General features: G+C 43.6%; 1 protein-coding gene across 1 annotated transcript; it reads left to right on the plus strand.

Annotated features, from left to right (window-relative positions):
• Positions 1-2178: 2178 nt before the first annotated feature.
• LOC109290174 (keratin, type I cytoskeletal 15-like) lies at positions 2179-8516 on the plus strand. Its single transcript, XM_019506579.1, has 8 exons — positions 2179-2730; positions 4096-4178; positions 5055-5211; positions 5962-6123; positions 6594-6719; positions 6952-7178; positions 7705-7811; positions 8224-8516. The coding sequence occupies exons 1-8, from the start codon at positions 2197-2199 to the stop codon at positions 8241-8243; spliced, it is 1416 nt and encodes a 471-aa protein (XP_019362124.1). The 5' UTR covers positions 2179-2196; the 3' UTR covers positions 8244-8516.
• Positions 8517-22243: the final 13727 nt, after the last annotated feature.

Consider the following 22243-nt stretch of genomic DNA (forward strand, 5'->3'; position numbering starts at 1 on the left):
TAAAGACTGTATAACGCTCTGTAATGCAGGGTTCATTGTAGCTTTTCCTCTGAAAGGTTTGTATGTAGGTACAAAAACAGCAGAACATAGCAACCCCAGCACATCAAGTCCAATCTGCTGCTGAAATAGATATCTATATCATATAGGCCTTTTCCCAAACTGACCAAGTTCCATCTTAAAAATTGGTTACTCCCATTACTATTAGGAAGCTATTCCAGAACCTCATTTCTCAGATAATTACAATTTTTTTCCCCATTTTCAGCCTAATTCTTTTCATGGTCAGTTTGTATCTATTTGTTTTTGTACTAACATTGTCCTGTAGCTGAAGACTGCCCTCCTCTGCTGCTTGTAAAAAGCAGTCATATTCCCTCTCAGTTTCCATTTTTCAAGATAAAAAGACAAGTTATTTTAGACTCCTCTTCTAAGACAGTTCCTCTATGCCCCTGGTCACCCTAGGAGTTCTTCTCTGCAACAGTTCTTGTGGGAATACATCCTGCATTCAAAGACAGACAAGTTCTTTGGGTAAATGTGGTATCTTTTATTAGACCAACTAAATAATTGGAAAAATTGTTCTTTGTAAGCTTTTGGGTACAAACATCCCTTTTCATTCTGTACCCGAAAGCTTACAAAGAACATTTTTTCCAATTATTTAGTTCGTCCAATAAAAGATATCACATCTACCCAAAGAACCTTGTCTGCCTATGCCCTTAGACCAACACAGCTACAACCAGCACCTCCTTCATTCAAAGAAATTCAACATTTTGAATTTTAAATTTTGGATGCGATTTCAGATTTGGGAGGATTTTAGAACAATTTGGCTTTGGTGGTTCAGATAAGTATCCAGGCTCTGGGTTTTTCATTCAAACAATTTTCTGTGCTTGAGACCAGATATTTACAATGTATTCCACACTGAGATCTCATACGGGGTTGTACAAGTCATTAGCAGTTTATTTTTTTCATGCAAGGAAAAGACCTATTGCTTAGAGATGATGCTGGCAGAGCCTCGAAAAACCCAAGAAACCAACAAAAGTGTCTATTCATGGATCATCATCCCAGTGAGTTTAACCAGTCAGAATTATGGAAAGCCACTCCCATTCACTATGGGCTTTCCTACCTATCTGATAATTTAAGTCCTTTGTGTGAGAAAAGAGCTATCACCATATGGGTTACATTCTTTGTGGTTTGATTAGGTCTGTTTTAAAGTGTTTCCACACTGTAGAAAGGACTGCCTCCCAGTTAAACAAATTTCAGTAAGGAGTGTAATTAAAAATCTAGCCTTTTTTACCGGATTTCTGGACAGAATTTTCTTTCACAGCAACTGTAATCTGTCTACCATTCATGTAAAACAAAAAAGGAACAAATTAATGTGTAGCTTGCAAGAAGATGTAAAGCCTTTTCTCCTATACAAGTGATACATTTTTAATATTTCTGTTGTGTAGTTTCTTCCTAAAGGAAAATGATTCAAAACTAATGCATGTTCAGAGATCTTTTCAGAAAAGGTGTGCAGCCAAGACCATGGCTCAAGCAGGTTGAAGGAAGAAAAAATATATTACATTGGCTATCCAATGAGGACAAAATTAAATATATAATGTGTATATCATATAGAATAGAAAAAAAACAGGGGCAAACTACATTTTTAAAATTCAGCAAACAAAAGGCATGAAAGAAAACTTACTCTAAGAGTGCAGGAAGTGGGATTCATTATTTATGATTAGTAACGAACAACGGTAGTTGGAAGAAAGAATTTCTGCCACTTATGATAATAAAGGAATCACAATACAGTAGTTGTGCCCTGATTACTTCTTGACATTATAAGCAATTCATTGCCAGGATATAGAAACAGCAATACAATGGGTCTCACTCACAGGCTAATATAGCAATACATTATCTTTCATAAAATCTACACAAAGCCACCTACCTGAAATTTCTGTGCATGTTTTGCATGCATGAATACAGATATAACTACACAGAATGGGTATGTATGTATCTCATAGTAAAAAGAAATTCCCTCCAGCACTTAATTCTTGGAACTATAAGGCTGGCAAAAGCCATGGGAAGCTGGACTAATCTATTGCTGACACCCATGAAAGAACATATAAATAGAGAGCACCAAAAGGCACAGCCTTCACAATCTGCTTCCCTACCAAGCTGCAACTTTAGATTTTTTTAAGGGTTGGATAGTTCCTTGTTCTAATTATGAGCTGTAGCATCAGAAAAACCTCTAGCTGCTCTTATGGAAGTGGTGGAGGTGGTGGCTTTGGTAGCTGTGGTGGTGGGAGCTCCTCTGTCTCTATTAAAAAATATACCACCTCTGTAGCAGGTGGCAGTAGTTATGGTGGTGGAAGGTTGGGTGGTGGAAGCTATGGTGGGGGAGTATGCAGCACTGTGTACGGAGGAGGAGTAAGTGGTGGTAGCATTGGTGGTGGACTGGGTAGTGGCTTTTCTGGTGGTTTTGGAGGTGGCTTTGGTGGTGGCTTTGGTGATGGCTTTGGTGGTGGTTTCGGAGGTGGTTTTGGTGGTGGGGATGGGGGCCTTCTGACTGGCAATGAAAAGATAACCATGCAGAACCTTAATGACCGCCTGGCTGCCTACCTGGACCAAGTGCGCAAGCTGGAGGAAGAAAATGCTGACCTAGAGCAAAGAATCAGAGAGTGGTACAGGAAGCAAGGTCCCAGCATCTCCAAAGACTACAGCCCATATTACCAGACAATTGAACAACTCCAAAATCAGGTGAGAAACAGTTTTTTTTCTATCCATTGGAAAGGTGTTTCATTTGGTGGGACTTCCTCTTTAGACCTTAATTGGTGAAGACAAAGAGTCAGAAAGTTCAGTCTCCCAAAATGCGGTGCAAAGGCCAAAGCTGGTCAGTGAAGAATTTTCCATTTGATGGTAGAAATCTGCATAGGCAGTCCTGTTGCTACTTTTCCCAGCTACTCCCCTAGCTCTACATGCAAAAAACCTATAGATTGGGGTTCTCCTGTGGACACAGCATGGTGGAAGAGAGAGAGCTGTGCTGTGCTCAGTGCATAAGTAACTGAAGGAGCAGTGAAGCACTGGGCTGTGCAAACTGAATCTTTCCCAGCCACTCCATCTGAGTTCTGTTAGTTGAAGGAAGTAAGAATTACACATGAGATCAAAAGTTATACAGAATATGCTTGATTGTACAGAAACCTAAACCGTGAAATTGCTGGCCATCTTTTAAAAATCAGGCATTTTTAAGGCTTGTCAAGTTAAGTTCCCAAAATTAGAGGGGGCAAAGATCACCAGTAATTTTTTTAAATTAATCCTGACCTGCTTCAGTTAACTTCATTCACCTTTTTCATGAACTTATAAAGAAAATTGAGAGTAGTAGTTAAAAAACTGAGAAGAATACATAACACATTACAAGGATCCATCGAAGATACTCACTTAATGTGAAAATGTACAGAAAAAAATATTCTCATATTGTAATCATTAACATGCAGGCTGGAACTCTGTCTCCTTGTATATTTGCACAACACCTAACATATTCATGCATAGCTTTCTTAGTCAGATTAAAGGCATCCTAAAGACTGAAACAAAGAAATGATTTTCCTCATGTTTTCCTTGTTTCCAGTTGGTATCACTCCAGACCCCTTACCCTCTGTGGTTAGACAGCCTTCGGGTTTTGCTTATTGATAAACTTGGCTTCTGTAGTCTGTATTGCCAAAACATAATACATGCTTTAAAAAATCTCAGGCATTTTGGCTAATGAGATCACTTAGCATGCTGAATATTTTGGCTCCTTTTTTTTTTTGAATAGTGATACTCTCATATTTTCTTTTGCAGTGCGTGGATTTTTTTTTCCTTTTAAGCCAAACACTATAAATATTCTGGATGCTGACTTAATGATTTATATATGAGCAGAAGCAACATTTTATCCTAGGCTCAGTCCTGTAACTACTGATGTCAGTGACAAAATGCTCACTATTTTCCATTAACTGCAACTTTGAATTGTCAGTAAGATGACAGTCTGAGCAAATGTTTGTGTTCTCTCTCTCTCACTGCTTTTGGAGCACCTCTCAACTATGAAGAATCGTTATGTGGGGTGTCCAAATGTAACCTCCTCTTTTCCAGATCATTCCTGCAACTGTGGACAACAGTAAATTGCTTCTGGATATTGATAACAGCAGGATGACTGCTGATGACTTCCGAATGAAGTAAGTACTTCTCTATTATAGACAAATGAACCCATTTCACATCCCACTTGTGAATTTACCAAATCAAAGCCATCTTCCAAAGGAGAGTTCCAATGTTACCTATCCATGATAACAGACAACAGTGCTGTTCAGATGAACTTTCAAAGAGTGGCTGTGTTTATATGAGATTACTAAATGTTCCTTTTGCATCTGTCTTTGGCTATGATAAATTCAGATCTTCAGGAGAGAAGCAGCTGACTGTGTACCTTTTGAGTTACGCATTGACCATATGTCTCTCTTATTTACCAAATTACTTTCTCTCTCTCTCTCAGTACAGCTTTACTGAAGTGTTGAAGACACTACCATTGGTGGAGTATAGTTAAGTAATAAATTTCTTCTAGGACAATTGAGAATTACTTTGAGGTTTTGCCCATTTTGTTTTTGGACAGTGTGTATTATTATATGATATCTAATTGGGTGAAGGGGGACTGAGGATGGAGGACCTATCCAAGGAGACAGGAGCTCTCTCTCATTATAGGAAAAGATGTCAGGACATTGTTACGATACTGTCAAAAAATATATATAGACAATTTTGTTTTATTTTTATAATTTAAGGGAAGATATTTTCTAAATTTATCTTCTTAAGTGCATTACGATGTACTGACATCAGAGAAAGACTGACTCATATGAGAGTGACAGTAAAAGAGCAAGGAAAATCTTTTATGCTAATGCTTAAAGAAAAGTCATTGAAATTCAAAGCCATTTGGGAGAGAGGTGGTGTGAGTTGCAAATTTGCTAAATGGACTGATTTTTGTACCAACAGGCACATATAATGGTTACTTTTATCATGGGCTCAGCCTCAGACACTAATTTTTTTGACCCTCTTGGTTGGTTCAGGTATGAGAATGAACTGATCATCCGCCAGAATGTGGAAGCTGACGTCAATGGCTTGCGCCAGGTTCTGGATGAACTCACTCGTACTAGGGCTTCCCTGGAATCAGAGTTTGAGGTATTGAGGGATGAGCTGAATGCACTCAAGAAGAACCATGCAGAGGTAAGATAAACCCATTAAAACAATATGAATGAAAGAAAACTACATTTTAAGAGTCATTATAGCATGACTGTTCTTGGCTACTGGATGTTCATTCTGGAGGAAGAAAATCCAGATGAAGGCCATTGCACTCACACCAATTCAGGGAAAGTGGTGACTCTTCATTCATCAGGAAAAACGTAACTATCAAATTAGTTTGACCAACAGCATGACCAAACACAGGATCCACATCAGCTGGTGACTTGGCGGGAAGTAGAGACCAATTTTACCATAGCAAGTAGACATTTTCTTTGGCAAAACACTTAGCTCTTTTACGCTTCCTCCCTTTAGCTTCAAGTCCAAACCATAGTGGGCACATCTACACAAGACACTACTGCTCAGTCATTATTGTGCATTTATTTAGTATTTGTATTAGCAAGTACTAAATAAATATGCAATAACAAGAGTTACTGTGCAGTAGTGCTGGTGAATATCTTTTAAGTGATGCTACTGTGCACTAGTCTAATAATACTGCACAGTAGCATACTAGCACTGTCCATGCTGCGACGTGCTACTGTGCAGTATTATTGGGCTACTGAGCAGTCAGTGTCTCATGTAGATGTGCCCAGGGTATCACTAACTCAGCAACAATCATTATAGAGTTCATCATGGACTATGTTTTTGCTCAAGAGCTAGGCAACATGTATAAGAGCTTTATTCATAGCTGTATGATGCTTTTGCTTGTTAACTTTGGTGCTTGGTCTTTCATGCCAGGAAATGAGACAACTCCAGTCCCAGACTGGTGGCGATGTGAGTGTGGAAGTCAGTGCTGCTCCTGGTCAAGATCTGACAAAGATGCTGAATGACATGAGAGAGGAATATGAGGATATAATTAAAAAAAACCGAAGAGAAATAGAACAATGGTATGAAGTCAAGGTAAGCTATTACCATATTGCCCTTGAAGAAAAAGAAAGGGACACTTTGCTACAAAGTAAGAATAAGAGGAAAATATTAATATATCTTACACTAAATGGCATAGATTAATATTAATAGATCACATGTGGCTTTTAGCAGCAAAACAAAATCCAATGCTCCACATCAGTGATGAAGTGCACTGGTGAGAGTATAGTTGGAACAAGAAGTATAATAGCAAAGGTATTTCAGATTGAGGCTGATGTATATTAGCAAAGCTGAGTAACATGAAAATTATGAGAAGGTAGTAGGCATTTCAGTCTAGGCTTGAGTAACACTGGAATATATATCAGTAAAAAGCTAATACAACCCCTGAATGATTGCCTTCAAGCCAATGACTATATTATTTTTATTTATTCTAATCCTCATAAAGTCTTTATAGGGGTTGAAGACCCTCCCACAACCAAAGAGACTTCTGTGTTTGTGTATTTCAGATGGAAGAGGTGAATCAGCAGGTCACATCAAGTGGTCAGGAGGTGCAGACAATTAGCCACCAGCTCACTGAACTGAGACGTGAATACCAAAACCTGGAGATTGAACTGCAGGCCCAGATCAGCATGGTACGTGATGGCCTCAGGTTTTGTCTGCATATACTCTGACATGCACATGTGGGGACTGAGAGAAAGGGCCATGGCTTGCCCTTCTTTTTGAACCATTGGAGTATCCAGCTTGGCAAAACTCTTCCCTTGCAGGACTCACAGAGCTTTGTACAGTAAAATCCCATATTCCTGTAACAAAGGGATCAAGTTTGCCCCAGGTCTCCCATTTTGTATTTTATTCTTCAATACCCAGAAAAATTCTCTGGAAAACTCCTTGGCAGAAACAGAGGCTCGTTATGGTGCCCAGCTGCAGCAGATCCAGGCCATGATCAACTGTGTGGAGGAGGAACTGGCTCAGTTGCGCTGTGAAATGGAGAGTCAGAACCAAGAGTACAAGATGCTCCTTGGCATCAAGACCCGCCTGGAACAGGAGATTGCGACATACCGAGAACTGCTGCAGGAAGGACAGCAAGACATTACGTATGTGCACTGCGGAGGTGTCAGGTCATAGAGCCAGAGTTCAGTTTAGCTGACTGTTTAAAGGAGATATAGAGTCATTAAGGTAACAGTGGGAAATGCTGGGGTGGGAGGCTGTGCAAAACGTTCTGGACACTACTTGCACTGAGGGGCCGTTTTATTTAAATGAGTATACAATCAGATGAATCAGGAGAGGCTGTTCAGATCTACACCAGAACATTGATTTGCACCTCATTCTGTCCTGTTTGGGACATCTGAACAGCCATCATGCAAAAATGCATTGCACTGCTGTCTTGGTTGTCGTATGGAAAAAAGGCAAAAAGCCGAATACTCTTTCAGTGTTGTTGTTTCGACTTCCAGAAAACACCTGGAAGGACAGTCAATCACAAAGCTAGAAAAATGAACCCAGCATTCCTAAGTGCAGGATAGGTTAATTTCTGTCACATCTGCTATACATGTGTGAATTACTTCAGGTTTTTTTGTTAATTAGCTGTTGCTTCATTTATCCCAAATCCTTTCCTTTCCACAGCTTCTCTCAAGGAGGAATTCAAGTAGGATCCAGCAGAGGAGGTGGTAGGTCCTCCCAGTCCTACTCTTCATCATCCCACTCTCAGTACCAGGGTGGTGAGATGACAGGTAAGAATACTCTTCACAGTTAGTTAGTGACTTACTAGCATCCCCAACTTCCTCCTTGCTTACGGAATCTGATCACTGCTACACTACAGCAAATTAAAACTAGCCTGGTACCTAGGTCTGGGGAAGTCTTCAAGTCCATAAAGCCAAGAAAGAGAAAAGAACTTGTCTGTTAAGAGAAAATTAAAGAAAAAAAGGCATTTCATGCCTTCCCAGGGAAAGTTAAAATGCATGTTATTAGCATTACAAGTGGGTCTTTCTCATTCTAAGCTTGTAGCCACTTGATATTTTCCCTCCTCCTTGATGCTTTTCCTAATGCAGTGGGACGTTAAATAAATGGGAACATTTTAGGACTCAGTGTTGCCAACAAGATTTCCTTTCTCTGCTGTATGATGGTTTCTTTGTTCCTCAACAGGGCCATCAAAACAATGCTAGGACAAAAAGAGGGACACAAGCATCCTATGTATTAGGACCTTCTGGACAGACCTATAGTCAGTGAGACAGGAAACCAATGCATTGGCTAAGTGTCCATCCAAAGAAGAAGGCGGATGCTACTAGAGCAATTTGGATGGGCCACCATCTGGCTTGGCATGCTGCCCATTGCCTTCATTTTGTGTTTGCTTTGTAGCCAGTCAGTTACTTTAATCCCTTCATTCTGTGGTTCGGGTCTACCATTTCCTAAGAAAATTCTCTCTAATAAAACTTTCCTTTCTGCCATGCAAACAAGTAATGTGTATGATTTCATTTAACACATTATTTTATTGGTATTCCAATTGGAGTACTATGATGGGGGGGCAGTGATATGCCTGTGCCCTGCCCCTCACTCTCAAGCCAGAGCACTCCTTGCCCAGCTGTTGCCCTTCACTCCTGACCCACAGTAGCCTGCCCCCCAGACCATGCTGGTGCCCCTCACTCCCAATCTGCAGCCGCCCACATTTCTGCTGATACCCCTCGCTCCTGACCTGCAGGCCCCAGGAGGGTGACCCTGTTTGTCTTTTGGCTTCCAAAATTCTGTACAGTTTAAGGAATGTACTGGGTTCACAAGGGGAAATAAAATCACTGCTTCTTCTGCAGACAGGAGATTGGGGAGATGGGTAAAAAGTTTCCTCTCCTCCCAGTGAAGAATGGAAGGTGTTTCCCAAGAAGAACATCATAGACACTGAGGGCTCCTACATATGAGCAGTGAGGCTGCTGTGACGTGCTGTAATTACAGCGCATTGGAGCACACTTGATTAATTGAGGTAATTACTGATTAATGTAGAGTAATTACCATGCTCTAACAGACTCTAGCATCTTATGCATCTGTGTTCCCATGCTTAAAAATGGTGGTTGAGACACATTTAGCACTTGCTCACACCTGCACCTATGAAAATATGCAATAAAAGAAATTCAGCAATAAGCCGTTTTCTTTGTGTGCATGGATCCATGCTAGCCAGAGGGGGTCAGAAGTGGGAAAGGCATACCCAAAGAGGAAAATGGACCAAGCCAAGATATTGGGTGAGAGCAATAACCATCTTTGCTGAGACTGTGCCTGCATGGTAAGTCACCAAAGCCAGATGGAGAGAAAGCACGTGGGCCTGGGGCCAGAGGCTTTTCTGAATTTTCTATAATTCTATGAATCCTTTCCTTTCTTGCCCTCAGACAGTTCCTAGTCATAGAATCATAGATAAGCAGGGTTGGAAGGGACCTCAGGAGGTCATCTAGTCCAACCTCCTGCTCAAACAGGATCATCCCAGCTAAAGCTTTATCTAGCCAGATTTTAAAAAAACTTCTAAGGATGGAAATTCCACCACCTCTCTGGGTAACCTGTTCCAGTGTTTTACTATGCTTCTAGTGAGAAAATGTTTCCTAATATCTAACTTAAACTTCCCTTGCTGCAACCTGAGACCGTTTTAACTAGAGCGGCTACCTGGTGTCGCAGGGCACTAAGGCGGTCCTGCTCCTTTAGGAGGGCTCTACAGTGGGCTAGAAACAGCCAGGCTAGAGAACCCTGCAAGCTGAGGCAGAGCTCCACAACTGCAGGTTGCCCGGGCAGCAGGATAATGAGAGAATTAGTGGGCACTTGCACCCAGTGAGCTGACCAGAAGGAGGCAGAGCCCTGAGCACATACAAGCCCCAGGGCTGTGGCTGGCAGGAGTTAGTTCTGTGGAAGCTTCCAGGGGAAGTTGCTATTGAAGGGAAGAACTACTTAGAGACATTTGATGGCCTGGTCTGCTGCCTGCAAGGTTAATAGAGCTCAGAAGGTACCTAGGGCTAGGAGGCACACAATAATAAAAAAGTTTACCTTCTTAAAGGGGCAGAGTGTGGCCTCTGTTATTATTGTTATGCTATAGCCTAGGGGCTTGTTTTTCTGTTGTCTTTTATACTGGTGGACCGGGATGAGGTTATAGAGGAGGAGGAGCCCTCATTGGGGAACACTACCATGTAGAGCCCTAGCACTAGAGAGGGCACAGTGACACAGCTGCAGAAAACCCAGCACCAGAGAGGGCATAGTGACAGAGGCCATAGAGCCCAGTAGCCACAGGAGGCTGAGTTAGGTCAAGACATTATTAGGAAGGCACCTGTGAGGTGCCTGTGAGGAATATACCACCTGTATATACCACTTGTGAGGAATGGGGTGTGGTCAAGGGGAGGTTTAGGAGCCATGCATCTAGCTCATAAAGCTTGGAGAGTTCCATGAGGCACCAGCTTAGAGCAAGACCCAGCAAGGGGTCCAAAATCCCACAGGATTTAGTGGGGTCCAACAGGACAGTGACCATGCAGAGACTCATGGGCACCCTCCCTATTTATTGTTTATACCAACAAGATGTGGCAGACAGGAAAAGAAGGTGCCTGCAGGGGCAGAATTGATATGGTCACTGAGCTCTAGGGGCATCATGGCCATCCCTGGGAATCCTGCGCCATGACACTGAGAACCACTCTAATTAAAATGTGCCTCCTCCCCCCAACCACCTCTGAGCACATGTACAGGAAGCCTGTGTGTATGTGAAGGACAACTGACCAAACAATGCCTGTAAGACATGGAACATTCACGGGAGACTTTCTGTCTTTGGTACTTTTTCTGAGTCCCTACCCAGAGATACCAAAGACCATCAAAAGGGGGAGGGGGGAAGGGATGCATATTTAAATCAAACCCAAGTTGTGTCCTTGTCCCATCTCAACTTTACATTTTTAATGACTCATACTTTTAAAAAGACAGCATACGACAATAGTGGTCAAACAAGTCTTGAGATACAGAACATAAACTCAAAAATAGCAAAAAAGTCTTTGATATCCTTTTTTACAGCACTGAGTGTATGTAGTTAAAAATGTAAGGGAAAAATGTTCTTGTGCTTAAGGAAAGTAGATCACGTAACTCAGGGGTTGTCAATTGGGGGTATGCGTACCTCCAAGGGTACTTGGATAGGCACGTGTGGGCAGGGATGGAGCGCTGCCACCCACCACGCCGTACCGCGACCTCCCAGGAGCAGGGCTGGGAGGGTGTGGAGGAGGGAAGCACTGCCCCTCTGTGGGCTGCGCAGGCACTGCCTGGGTGGCCGGAAGTGGGGGTGGGGAGGAAGCTCGTACACCACAGACACCTCCACCAACCCCCACCATGCACTGCTGCTGCTACGTGTGTGGCTGACACCACCAACCCAACCCCCAGTTCTGCATCTGGCTGCGTGCTGAACCTGCCCCCTCCCGCTCTGTGTCCAGCCGCCAGGGGTACACTTATTGAAAAAAAGTTGAAAACCCCTGACAACTCTTTGGAAGACTCTGCCATTTGGTGTCAGGCTACGATATATGCATCTAAAGAAGGTGACACAAAGCAAGTACAGAGTTAATGCTAATGACTAATCATCACCTCATAGCAAATGAGGGAGTATCTAAGTGTTTCCTGATGAAAATGTGACTAAAGGATCACACTCAACACAAAACGTGCTTTCAGGATTATACTAGTGAGGTATGTAGCTTCAGCAGACTCAGTGAACTATTTGGTTATGGCATGCAGTGAGTTAAAGCGCATGTACGCACAAACCAGGTAGTGCTAGGAAAACTGTGGTGTGAACATACAGAGGTAGCTATACTCCAGCAGGTGCCCATGTGTACAGGCCAGCAGTAAATGGGAGGTTAACTACACTGCTTTCATTTTTAGGAAACCTTTGGAGGTTGGATTTGGATAAAGAGCCAAGAGGTTGGACTCTGCTTTGGATTATCAGAAGCACTGGGATGGGCATGACAGTTTTGAAACTATCCCATCCTTCATGTAGGTTACCCTTGTTCAGGCCAGGGATTTTGTGGATGAAGAACAGAACAGATGATAGGTTCAACAGAAACTACCATGTGTGGATCTCTGGGGCATTACCATACCTCTCAAGCTAATTCCAGCTGGGAGCATCCATTCTCCTGCATGTGCTCCCTGCAAAGTTCTGGATGCAATTTTGATCCCAACTGTCTATGGTTACTTCTCAGTCAAGCAGTCTTAAAAGCATCTTTGAATGAAAGCTTGTGTAACAGGGAACCCCAGCCCTGTTACCCTTTGAGGAATGAAGAGCAAGAGAGAAGAGCAGGGTCCCTTTAAGGATCAGACTTTTGTAGCTCAGAGGAGCAAAACTCCAAATCAGCCAGCAGCCACAGAAGCACAAATACAAGAGTGGTAAGGCTGCTAGGTAGATATTTGTGAACAAGCTGCCCTTGCTGTGAGCAATAGTTGGAAACACAGCAAAGCAGTTAAGTGAAACCAACAGATAACTGGATAGGTGGCATCTAGGAATGGGGAGGAATGGGGAGTGAGCTTGGCAATTGTTTGCGTAAAAGGATTTGCCTCCAGTCCTTGTAAAAAAACCCAGGGTTTTCTACTCAATCAAGTCCTTGGGGGTAGATAACCTTAGTTCCGGAGCCAGAGTGGGCAGACTGGCCTTGGTTCTGGCAAGAAAGGGGCTCCAGCCAAGATAAGTGGTTAGAAGAAGAAAACCAGACTTGAAAAGTGCCCAGAAGGCTCAGAGGGAGCCAGGAGATGGGGATAGGATTTTATGGCAGTTAGCGACTTGGAGTGGGGTTTGAGCTAGGAATTGGGTGGTTTGTGCTTCGCATTTTAACTGGGGGCCTAGCTCGTGACTACAGGGGTGGCTGGAGGCCACAGGGGGTGCCTGGGAGGTACTTTGTACTTACAGCCCTGCAAAGACCAGGAGTCTGTTGGGCCTGATTTGACTGCTGGGGGCGGAGGCAGGGCAGGATAGTCCCTATGTGGACAGGTAGGGGAGGACAGGACAGAGTGGCCCTGATCTGGATGTGCTGGAGGGCATGGTGAGAGAGCCCCAATCCAGACATGCATGTTGGGGGTGGAGCAGCCTGGCTTCAATCTGGATGCATGGGGTGGGGGAGAAGCATCACAACATCATTTGTATGGGCAGGGGATGGGCTAGCTCTGATCCCACTGTGCAGGCAATGGCTTGGAGGCCACATGGAGCTTCCACTGCTCCTTGCTGCCATATTTTTTGACCAATGGGGATTGCCATGGGCTGCATGTCATGGCTCCATGGGTTGGATTTGGCCTATGGGTCAAAGGTTAAGCACCTCTGAGTTAGAACAGTAACTGATGATGTATATCAGTGTTGGAGTTCACCAGCAGAAGCATGGTTAGGAAGGACAGTTTAATAGCAGAGGGCACTGCAGATTGTGACTACTATATATTGGTAAAGGTGGTAGGCATGTGAGGATATTAAGAAAGTAGCAGGGGTTTCACGATAAGGTTTAGTAGTATTGGAGAATCTGTTGGTAAGGAGCTAACACATCCCCCAGGTGACTGCTTCCAAGCAAATAACCTTTTTCCTTTCAATTACTTTTATCCTCATTAAAGCCTTCATAAGGGCTGCAAAGTTAAAAGAGCCTCTCCCAGCCAAAGAGCCTTCTTCTGTGCTTCTGTATTTCAGATGGAGGAAGCAAATCAGTGGGTTATATCCAGGGGTCAGGAGGCACCGACAAGCAGCCCCAGCTCACCAAACTAAGAAAGAAATTCCAGGGCCTGGAGACTGAACCACAGGCTAGATCAGCATGGTATGTGATGTCCTCAGGTTTGGTCCTGACATACTCTAGGACATGCACACATAGGTACGGAGAGAAAAGAATATGGTTTGCTTTTCTCCTTGAACCACTGGAGCACCTAACTTGGCAGAGCTGTTCCCTCAAAGGGATCACATAACTTTGCACCGGAAAATCCCAAATTCCACTAGCAAAAGGAGTTATGGGGTGGGGGGGTGCCAGGCCCCTGGGACCAATCCCACTGTGTGGGGGGTAGAAGGGGGTGGTGCTGGGCCCTTGGTACCCAATCCTGACATGCGGGAAGGCACCATACCATTTATCTGGCCCACAGGGCCAAAAGATTGACCACCGCTGCCCTGGAAGATTGGAGAAGGACAGGACTAATTCAGCCACTAGATGGTGTTATGGCCACCTGGGAGTGGGTCCTGGTACAGCTTACTCACTCCAATGATGCAGAAGATAAGACTTGTTACCTATAATAAATGAGGGGTTACAGAAGTTGAAACAAAATAATTTCTCCATCCATGATGCCAAACAAGAAAAATCAGTGGGTAGTGCCCTGATTACTATGTTGCAATATAAATGATGCATGGACATGATGACAGAGAGTCCTACTCACAAAAGCTAAGAAAGGTCATCTCAGCTGAAATTTAACACAGGGCCACCCAGCTGAGATGACTGTTCATTTTGTATAAGTATGCAGATTCAGACAATTGGTATGTGCATCACTGTCCAAAGGAATAAAAGAAATTCCCTTTAGCACATAATTCTTGGCACAAATGGTAAGGTTGGCAAAACACATGGGAAGCTGGACCAGCCTATTGCTGAGTTTGTAGTGAGCTTCTGTACCAAGCTGCAAAACTAGCTTTGGGTTCTGGGTTGGACATTTCCTTGTTCTCCCTGCAAGCTGTAGCACTGGACAAACCTCTAGCCAGTCTTACAGAAGTGATCAGGGTAGTGGCTTCAGTAGCTATGGTGGTGGGAGTTTCTACATCTCCATTAGAAAATACACCTCCTTTGTAGCAGTCAGCAGTAATTATGGTTTTTGGTTGGAGACCAGGTGGTGGAAACTACAGTGGGGGAGCATGCAGTGATATGTACAGATGAGTCACTGGTCGTAGCAGAGGTGGTGAACAGGGCGGCAGTCTTGTTGGTGGGTCTAGGGCTGGCTTTGGAGGGAGATTGGGTGGTGGTCATGGAGTAGGTTTTGGTAGAAGCTTTAGAGGTGGAGATGGGTCCTGCTGACTGGCAGTGTAAAAGACAACCAGCAGAACCTTAACTGCTTGCCTGCCTACCTGGACCAAGTTCAGAAACTGGAGGATATAAACATTGAACTAGAGCAAAATATCAGGGAGCGGTACATGAAGCAAAGTCCCAACATCTCCAAAGACTACAGAGCAGGGTTTAAATTACACTTTGACTCTTGGGGGAGTCTGCAAAAAAAAAAAATGAAACCAGTTCATTGATTAACAAGCCCACCTATGTGAAGGAGCAATCTGATCGGATATCCCACCCAGGTTATTATTTTCAAATCTTACAGGGGGCTCTCATCTCTTATGGGGGTCTTAGTCTAGGAATCAGGGTGTGAATTACTGGGGAGCTCAGGGGGGGCTATCAGACAACTCCAAAATCAGGACAGAAAGAAGGGGGGGGGGGTTTCTATACGTTGGAAAGATTTACCATTTGGTGGGATTTCCTTTTGACAACTTAATGTGGCAGAGAAAAAGAATCATAATGTGGACATTCCCCTAAAGTGGGGTGTAAAGTGCCAGAGCTGGTGACTGAAGAATTTCCCATTCAATGGCACAAATCTGCAGATGCAGGTGTGTTCCTAGTTTTCCCAGTTGCTCACCATGTCTCTGCATGCAGAAAAACCTATAGATTCGGGTTCTTTTGAGGACAGTGTGGTGGAAGAGAGAGAGCTGTGCCATGGTCAGTGCCACCCTGGCATAAGTAACTGAAGGACCCGGGAAGTCCCATTCTGGATGGGGCAGGTGACTGTGAATCAAGGATGTACAGTCAGCTCCCAAGGGCTCCCTTTTGCAACTCCATCTAAGCCCTGCTGGACAGAGGGGAAAAAAAATCATACTCCCAGAAGTGGTATGCTATGAAATATTTTAGTTGTTTACAAGTACTGATGCAGGTGCATATAAAGACCAGCAATCCCCTTAACATTTACTTATTCTTAATATAACTACATTTGGATCTGCTCCCTTTTCAGTGTCAGCTATGAATAGCCTATTTTTCTACGTTGGGTGTGCAAATCCTAAGAGCCTTGTTGTCTTCTATGCGCCTGCCGAGAGTGTTCTTTGTGGCCTCCCCACCACTGTGCTGATGTGAAGCCTTAACTTGACCTTGGTATTTGAGAATGGAAATATTTTCCAATCTGATTTTCTGTAATATAATCCTTAAACATGAATCTAACACAGGAATGGCTTTCCTACGTAAGGCCACCAAAAAAGCAAGCAAAAGAAATACGGTGAAATATATCCAGTGTGAACCCTAGGTCACTCCTTATTTGCTGGGAGATCTCTATTGGACTGGGGCTTCTGCAGAGTTTTGTCAATCTAAACCAGTAATCTCCGAACAGCCTGGGAATACTGTATACTATGGCACAGCAGCAGCATCTCCTACATATTTCCCCAGGTGACAAGTGACTGCGAATGCCTCAGTTCCTGGGTCTCAGCCTTAGACACTTTACAGGGTGCTCTGTGTCACAGGAATCAAGTCTCTCCTTAGTTTCTACTTCTAGACTAACTAATCCCAAGCATTCCAAGCTTTTTCTGTAAATCATGTTATTACTATGGGGTTCATGTTTTAAGACCCTACTGGTAGTCCTGCTTCAGAAAAGGAGCAAGTATGGAACAGCTTCATTCATACCTGTGCTACAGAAAGGAACCATACTCTTTAACATATAAACTTTGGTGTCTGGCCTTTTTCTTCAGCAAATGAGACAACCACAGCCCCAGACTGGTGGTGATGTGAGCGTGGAGGTCAATTCTGGTCCTGGCCAAGATTTGATAAAGATGCTGACTGACATGAAACAGGAATATGAGCAAATCATTGAAAAGGACCCAAAAGAGGATGAGAAATGATATGAAGTCAAGCTAAGTTATATATGTGACAAGCATCTCTTATTTCAGAGGAAAGAGAAAGAGGAAAGAAATGAGTGATGTTAACAGGTCCTTGTGAACTCATCAGTTTAGAAGAGTAACTGCTGATATGCACCAGTATTGGCGTTCACCAGTAGAAGCATGGCTGGGAACAAGGACTGTAATAGCAGAGGGCATTGCAGATTGGGGCTACTATTAGTAAAGGTGGTAGGCATGAGAGCATATTGAGAAAGTAGCAGAGGTTTCAAGATAAGGTTAAGTAGTACTGGAGGATCTGTTGGTAAGGAGCTAACACATCCCCAGGTGACTGCCTTCAAGCCAATGATCTTTTTCATTTTAGTTACTTTTATCTTCATTAAAGTCTTCATAAAGGTTGCACAGTTAAAGGAGCTTCTCACAGCCAGAGCCTCCTTCTGTGTTTGTGTATTTTAGACAGAAAATGTGAATCAGCAAGTCACACCCCGTGCCAATAAGCAGCCACCAGCTCACCAAACTGAGAAAGGAAGTCCAGGGCCTGGAAACCGAACCACAGGCTAGATCAGCATGATAAGTGATGTCCTCAGGTTTTGTCCTGACATACTCTAGGACATGCACACGTGGGCTGCGTCTAGATGAGCACGGCAGCGTGTTATGTGGTGCTGCAGACATGCCTGCGGCGCCACATACTGCACATTCAGTTGTTCTCCATGCTGCAAGGGGGTAGGTGGGGGAGTAGTGGATACCCAGGGGTAAAAAAAAATTTGCAGAAAAAGATTCTGGAGCAGCACACACAGAGGCAGCGTGTGCTGCTTAAAACCAGAGCCTGGCCTATCTGAACCATGCTCTAGCTGCTGGCCAGGCTCCGCGCAGCAGGATCACTGCAGCTGCAGCCCCAGGAAGCCCCCAGGACCTCAGGTAAGACTGCTAGGGCTAGCCCAGTGCTGGCCCCAGCTTCTCCTACCCCACCTGGGGTAACCTGGTGCGTGCCAGAGCACACGTGGCACAGGTGTTCCCTGGGGACAACTAGTGGTGGCTCAAGGTGCTCCGCTGCTAGTTGTCCCCAGGGAAATAAACATCTAGGCACATGTGGATGCAGCCATGGTGACGGAGAGAAAGGGCTACAATTTACTCTGCTCTTTGAACCAGTGAAGCACCAAGCTTAGAAAAGGGCTCACATTTTGCACTGGAAAATCCCATATTCTAGTAGCAAAAGGAGTTGTCTCCAGTCCTCACATTCTGCATTTTCTCTCTAATTTCTCTTGCACTAGCTTCATAGGCCTTACATTCTGTGAAAGTTCTGCAGTATTTTTGAGCTTGAAGCCACTATTTTTTTGCCCTCCTGCCTCTCCTTTTGCTAACGCAGTGGAATATTGAATACATGGAGATGTCTTACAGCAAAGTGTTGCAGACAAGACCTGATTTTCCCACTTGGCAATATTTCCTTTCTTTAACAGGGCAGTTAAGACAATGCTAGGACAACAAGAAGGACACAGGCAGCCTACAACTTCAGATCTTTTGAGAAAACCCATGGCCGATGACAGCGGAGACCCAGCACATTCACCGTGCATCCTTCCAAAGAGCAAGCAGCTATGCAGCATGGCTAATGCTGCTAGAGCAGATTGGCTGGGCCACCTTCCAGCTTACCATGTTGCCCATTGCCTTCATTTTGCATGTTCTGTTATAGCCAGTCAGTTACTTTAGTCCCTTGGTTCTGTAGCTAGATATCTATCCTCTGCTGAGAAAATTCTCTCTGATAAACATTTACTTCTCTGCCATGCAAACAAGAAACATGTCTGTGAAGTGATTTCATGCAACAAATTCTTTTGTTGGAGTTCCAGCTTGGGTGAACCTCCCAAACTACATAGTGTAATGTCTTTCCAAGAAAGTTTCCCTGCCATAATATAATCAGACAATGTATGGACAAAAAAGAAAAATATTGGAGTAGGAAAATTATACTCCTAGAAAATACAAGGGTGACATTAACCAGAGAAGAAAAATGAGCTTTCATATTAACAAGTGAAGAGGACAGAGCAGGAATCTGTGAAACTCCTGGGACAAGAGTTTTTTAGGATTGGAAGCAGGACCCCTATTCAGAAGCAGAACCTCAATCCTGCACACATTGGCAAATATTTTTTGAAAATAATTTTGTTATGGGTTAACAAATTAAATTATCTTTATGATTTTCCCTATGGCTGACTTGAATCCTGGGATTTATTCTGACTTCCATGGCTGAAGTTCCCATGGCAAGGTAAGATTGCATCAGTCTTAGTCCATTCTGCAAACACACCTGAATTCATTGTTTTCAGGCATAAGTGTTTCAGTTTGATCCTTCCTGTGGTAAAGTTCTTCTGCACTTCTGGCTATCCACAGTTTTGGCAATTCATAGGGATTGCAACAGCCCAGGACAGGAGAAGGGGACAGGCTAACTAATAAAAGTCCCAAATTTCTTCTTCCACACAAAAGAATGTCTGGCCCACACATTTTGAAAAATATTTGTAGCATATTCTTTTATTTCCTTTGTCTATTTATATAAGCTGATGAGATCTCCATGAATAAAGGAGTTGGATTCTTCCTGTCTTTACATTATGTACACGTGCAAAATAGGTGTTGAATAGTACTGAACCAGAACTGATTTTTTGTTGTACACTTCCCTGACAGCACATTTGCACCTGTATAACAGACTGCAAAAAGTGAGAATTAGGGCAGAATTCGGAACCACAGTTTTATGTCTCAGGAGCTACCTATGCACTTTATTGCCTGGGTGAGGATTAGCTATAACCATCGAAGCCATATCTTTCTTGTCACTGGGTATCTTCAGAATACTATTCCACAGCTATCATTAAAAGGAAACAAAGTCCCTACGCTCCCTTCTCCTTTGGCATTCTCAGACCTAGTTGTGTTTCATCAGCTGTTTTCATCTAGGTGGAATGCCCATAGCTTCTCACAGAAACCGCTCTCTCAAATCCCTGCCATTTTAGTTCAGAAAGACAGACAGAACGATGCTGTCAGGATGAGTAAAATGAAAGGTGCTTGTGGTGTTCAGTAAGTACAACCCCAGGCAACAGATAGAAGCCCAGACTCTTCTTCCAGTAAACACAGAGCATTGCAATTAGAATCAACAGTAGATAAGGGCAAGGAGGAGTTCCTCTAGATCCTCTGTACCAACAAAGAGCCAAGATTTCAGACTGCCTTTATGCAAGTCAGCCTAAGGCATCCATAGCAACAGAGGTATTTTTTCATATACAAGGCTGTGTGGAAGTGACCTTCATAGAACTCCTGTTGGAAAATCTGACTTGAAATGACTTTCCTAATGGGCATCTAGAACTCAAATTCCAAGTTTAGTTTTCACATACGCAAGATATTTTTTTATGCTCTGGCAAACACCATTCCAGAAATCATTTGCATTTCCTAATGCAAGAGGGGAGTTTCCTGAGGTGTTTGAAGAAATTCAGAGCCTGCTCAAACATTCTTGGTCACCTCCAGATAAACTATTTTTGGAGGCAAGCCCTCCTCATTCCTTGCCTGCACTTTAGCTAGTTAAAAAGAAAAATAAATCTTTTCTGTAGCCCCTGGTCCCTTAGGTTAGGGATAGACATTACACATAAACTGGTTTAAGTGATCAGAAACTGGTTTAAACTTGTAACAGAACATATGTTCAGTGCACATAAACCAGTTTGAAAATGGCTGAAACCAGTTTGAGATAAACCTGATTGAATATAGTATCAAACTTAAATGATTTGGGTCAAACCGGTTTATACAATGTCTGTCCCAGACCCCTTTCTGGTTTAAGTTAAACCAGACTCCCCCAGCATCCCAGTATGCTCTCTGGGCTGGGCTCTCTCCTTCACAGCAGAGCTGTTCCCTGGCTGGTGCTCAGCAGAGACTGCAGGCATTTGCCTGGCTTCCCCCTGCCCCCCCCCTCCCCTTACCACTCTCTGCTAAGCAGGGATTCCCTCTCCCCTCTGCCTTACAGACACCTCTCAGCATTAGCTAGCAGACCACATGCTGGCTATGGTCCGTGCTGTGGGAGACCGGTTCCGTCCTTGGAAAAGCTGTTTAAGAAGAGCTCGAACTAATGGAGAGAGGCTTTGTTTCCTGATGGGGTGGTAAACACTGAGTTAGAGGTGATAAACACTGTGTTATCAACTCCCTGCTGGGCTGGGGGGAAACCCCTCCTTAATCAGAGCATCCTGCTGGGGCCTGTTCATGCCCCCCTCAGCTCAGCATTGTGAAAGGGAAGAGAGGGCTGCTCCAGCACGCCCCGCTTCTAGTCTGAGCCACTGAAGGCATGTGCCTGCATTTCTGGGATGTCCGTATGGTTATAAACCAGTTTAGCCTAACCAGGGGGGTCGGCCTAGAAGATCTACTAGGTCCCTTCCGACCCTTAATCTATGAATCTATGAATCTATGAATGAAAAACCTGCAAACATTGAATCAATTCAGACTCAGGCTTTTTGAATGTTTGTCCCTAGCCTTAGACTCTATTCAAGGCTTAGAGGTACTGTGTTCTAGTGCACACAGACTTCTTTAACTTAAGCACAATACCTTTTCTCTTTTCCCCAACAGCTTGAAATGGACAAGTCTGCGCTCACTAGATCATACTACTCACCAACCTAGAATTAAGTCGAACTTCTGTCTGAGTTCCACTTCTAAGCCATCCCCACAACTTATGTTTCCTTGTCCAGCAAATCCCAGTTCCCCCTTCTCTCAGAAACTTTTTGCAGTGTTTTCCATGTGTTTGCACAACATTTTCCACTCTTCCTCCCCAGCACTCTGAAACTGCATCAAGTTAACCTCTTTCTTCCCTGCCCAAGGACTCTTCATGCTTATTACCTGACATAGTCTTCTTAGTTAATCCCCATCTTGTTAATTGTTGTCCCTTTCTGTTTGCCTAGGAATTGCCAGTTTTTTTCCTGGCACGCCTCTCAAACCTGTCTCCTTTCCTTCATTGCCTCCAAATGGTTTCCTAGTCCCAGCTTCCTCGTCCAGCCAGTTTTAGTTTTCCTGTCTCTCAGTGGCTTCTTATTCAATCCCATTGTACTCCTCAGGCTCTCTACTGTATAAAAGTTACCATAGTAATTATTATTAGTTTTACAAGAGCTCGACAAGTCACATTTAGTCCTTTGTTTTCTGAACACACCTAGGGCTCCACCTTCATCATTACTGAGCAGTTCCCAAGGGTGTAAAAGCTATGCATAAGTATGGCAGATTAATTTTATTGGGAAATAAATGCAAGGTAAGACTTGAGAAAGAAGTAGTTCAACAAAAGGGATAAAGACAGTGCATTTCATAGTTTCATAGTTTCTAGGGTCAGAAGGGACC

This window comes from Gavialis gangeticus, unplaced genomic scaffold, assembly GCF_001723915.1.
Source record: "Gavialis gangeticus isolate Ggan-Ray unplaced genomic scaffold, GavGan_comp1, whole genome shotgun sequence".
NCBI lineage: Eukaryota > Metazoa > Chordata > Crocodylia > Gavialidae > Gavialis > Gavialis gangeticus.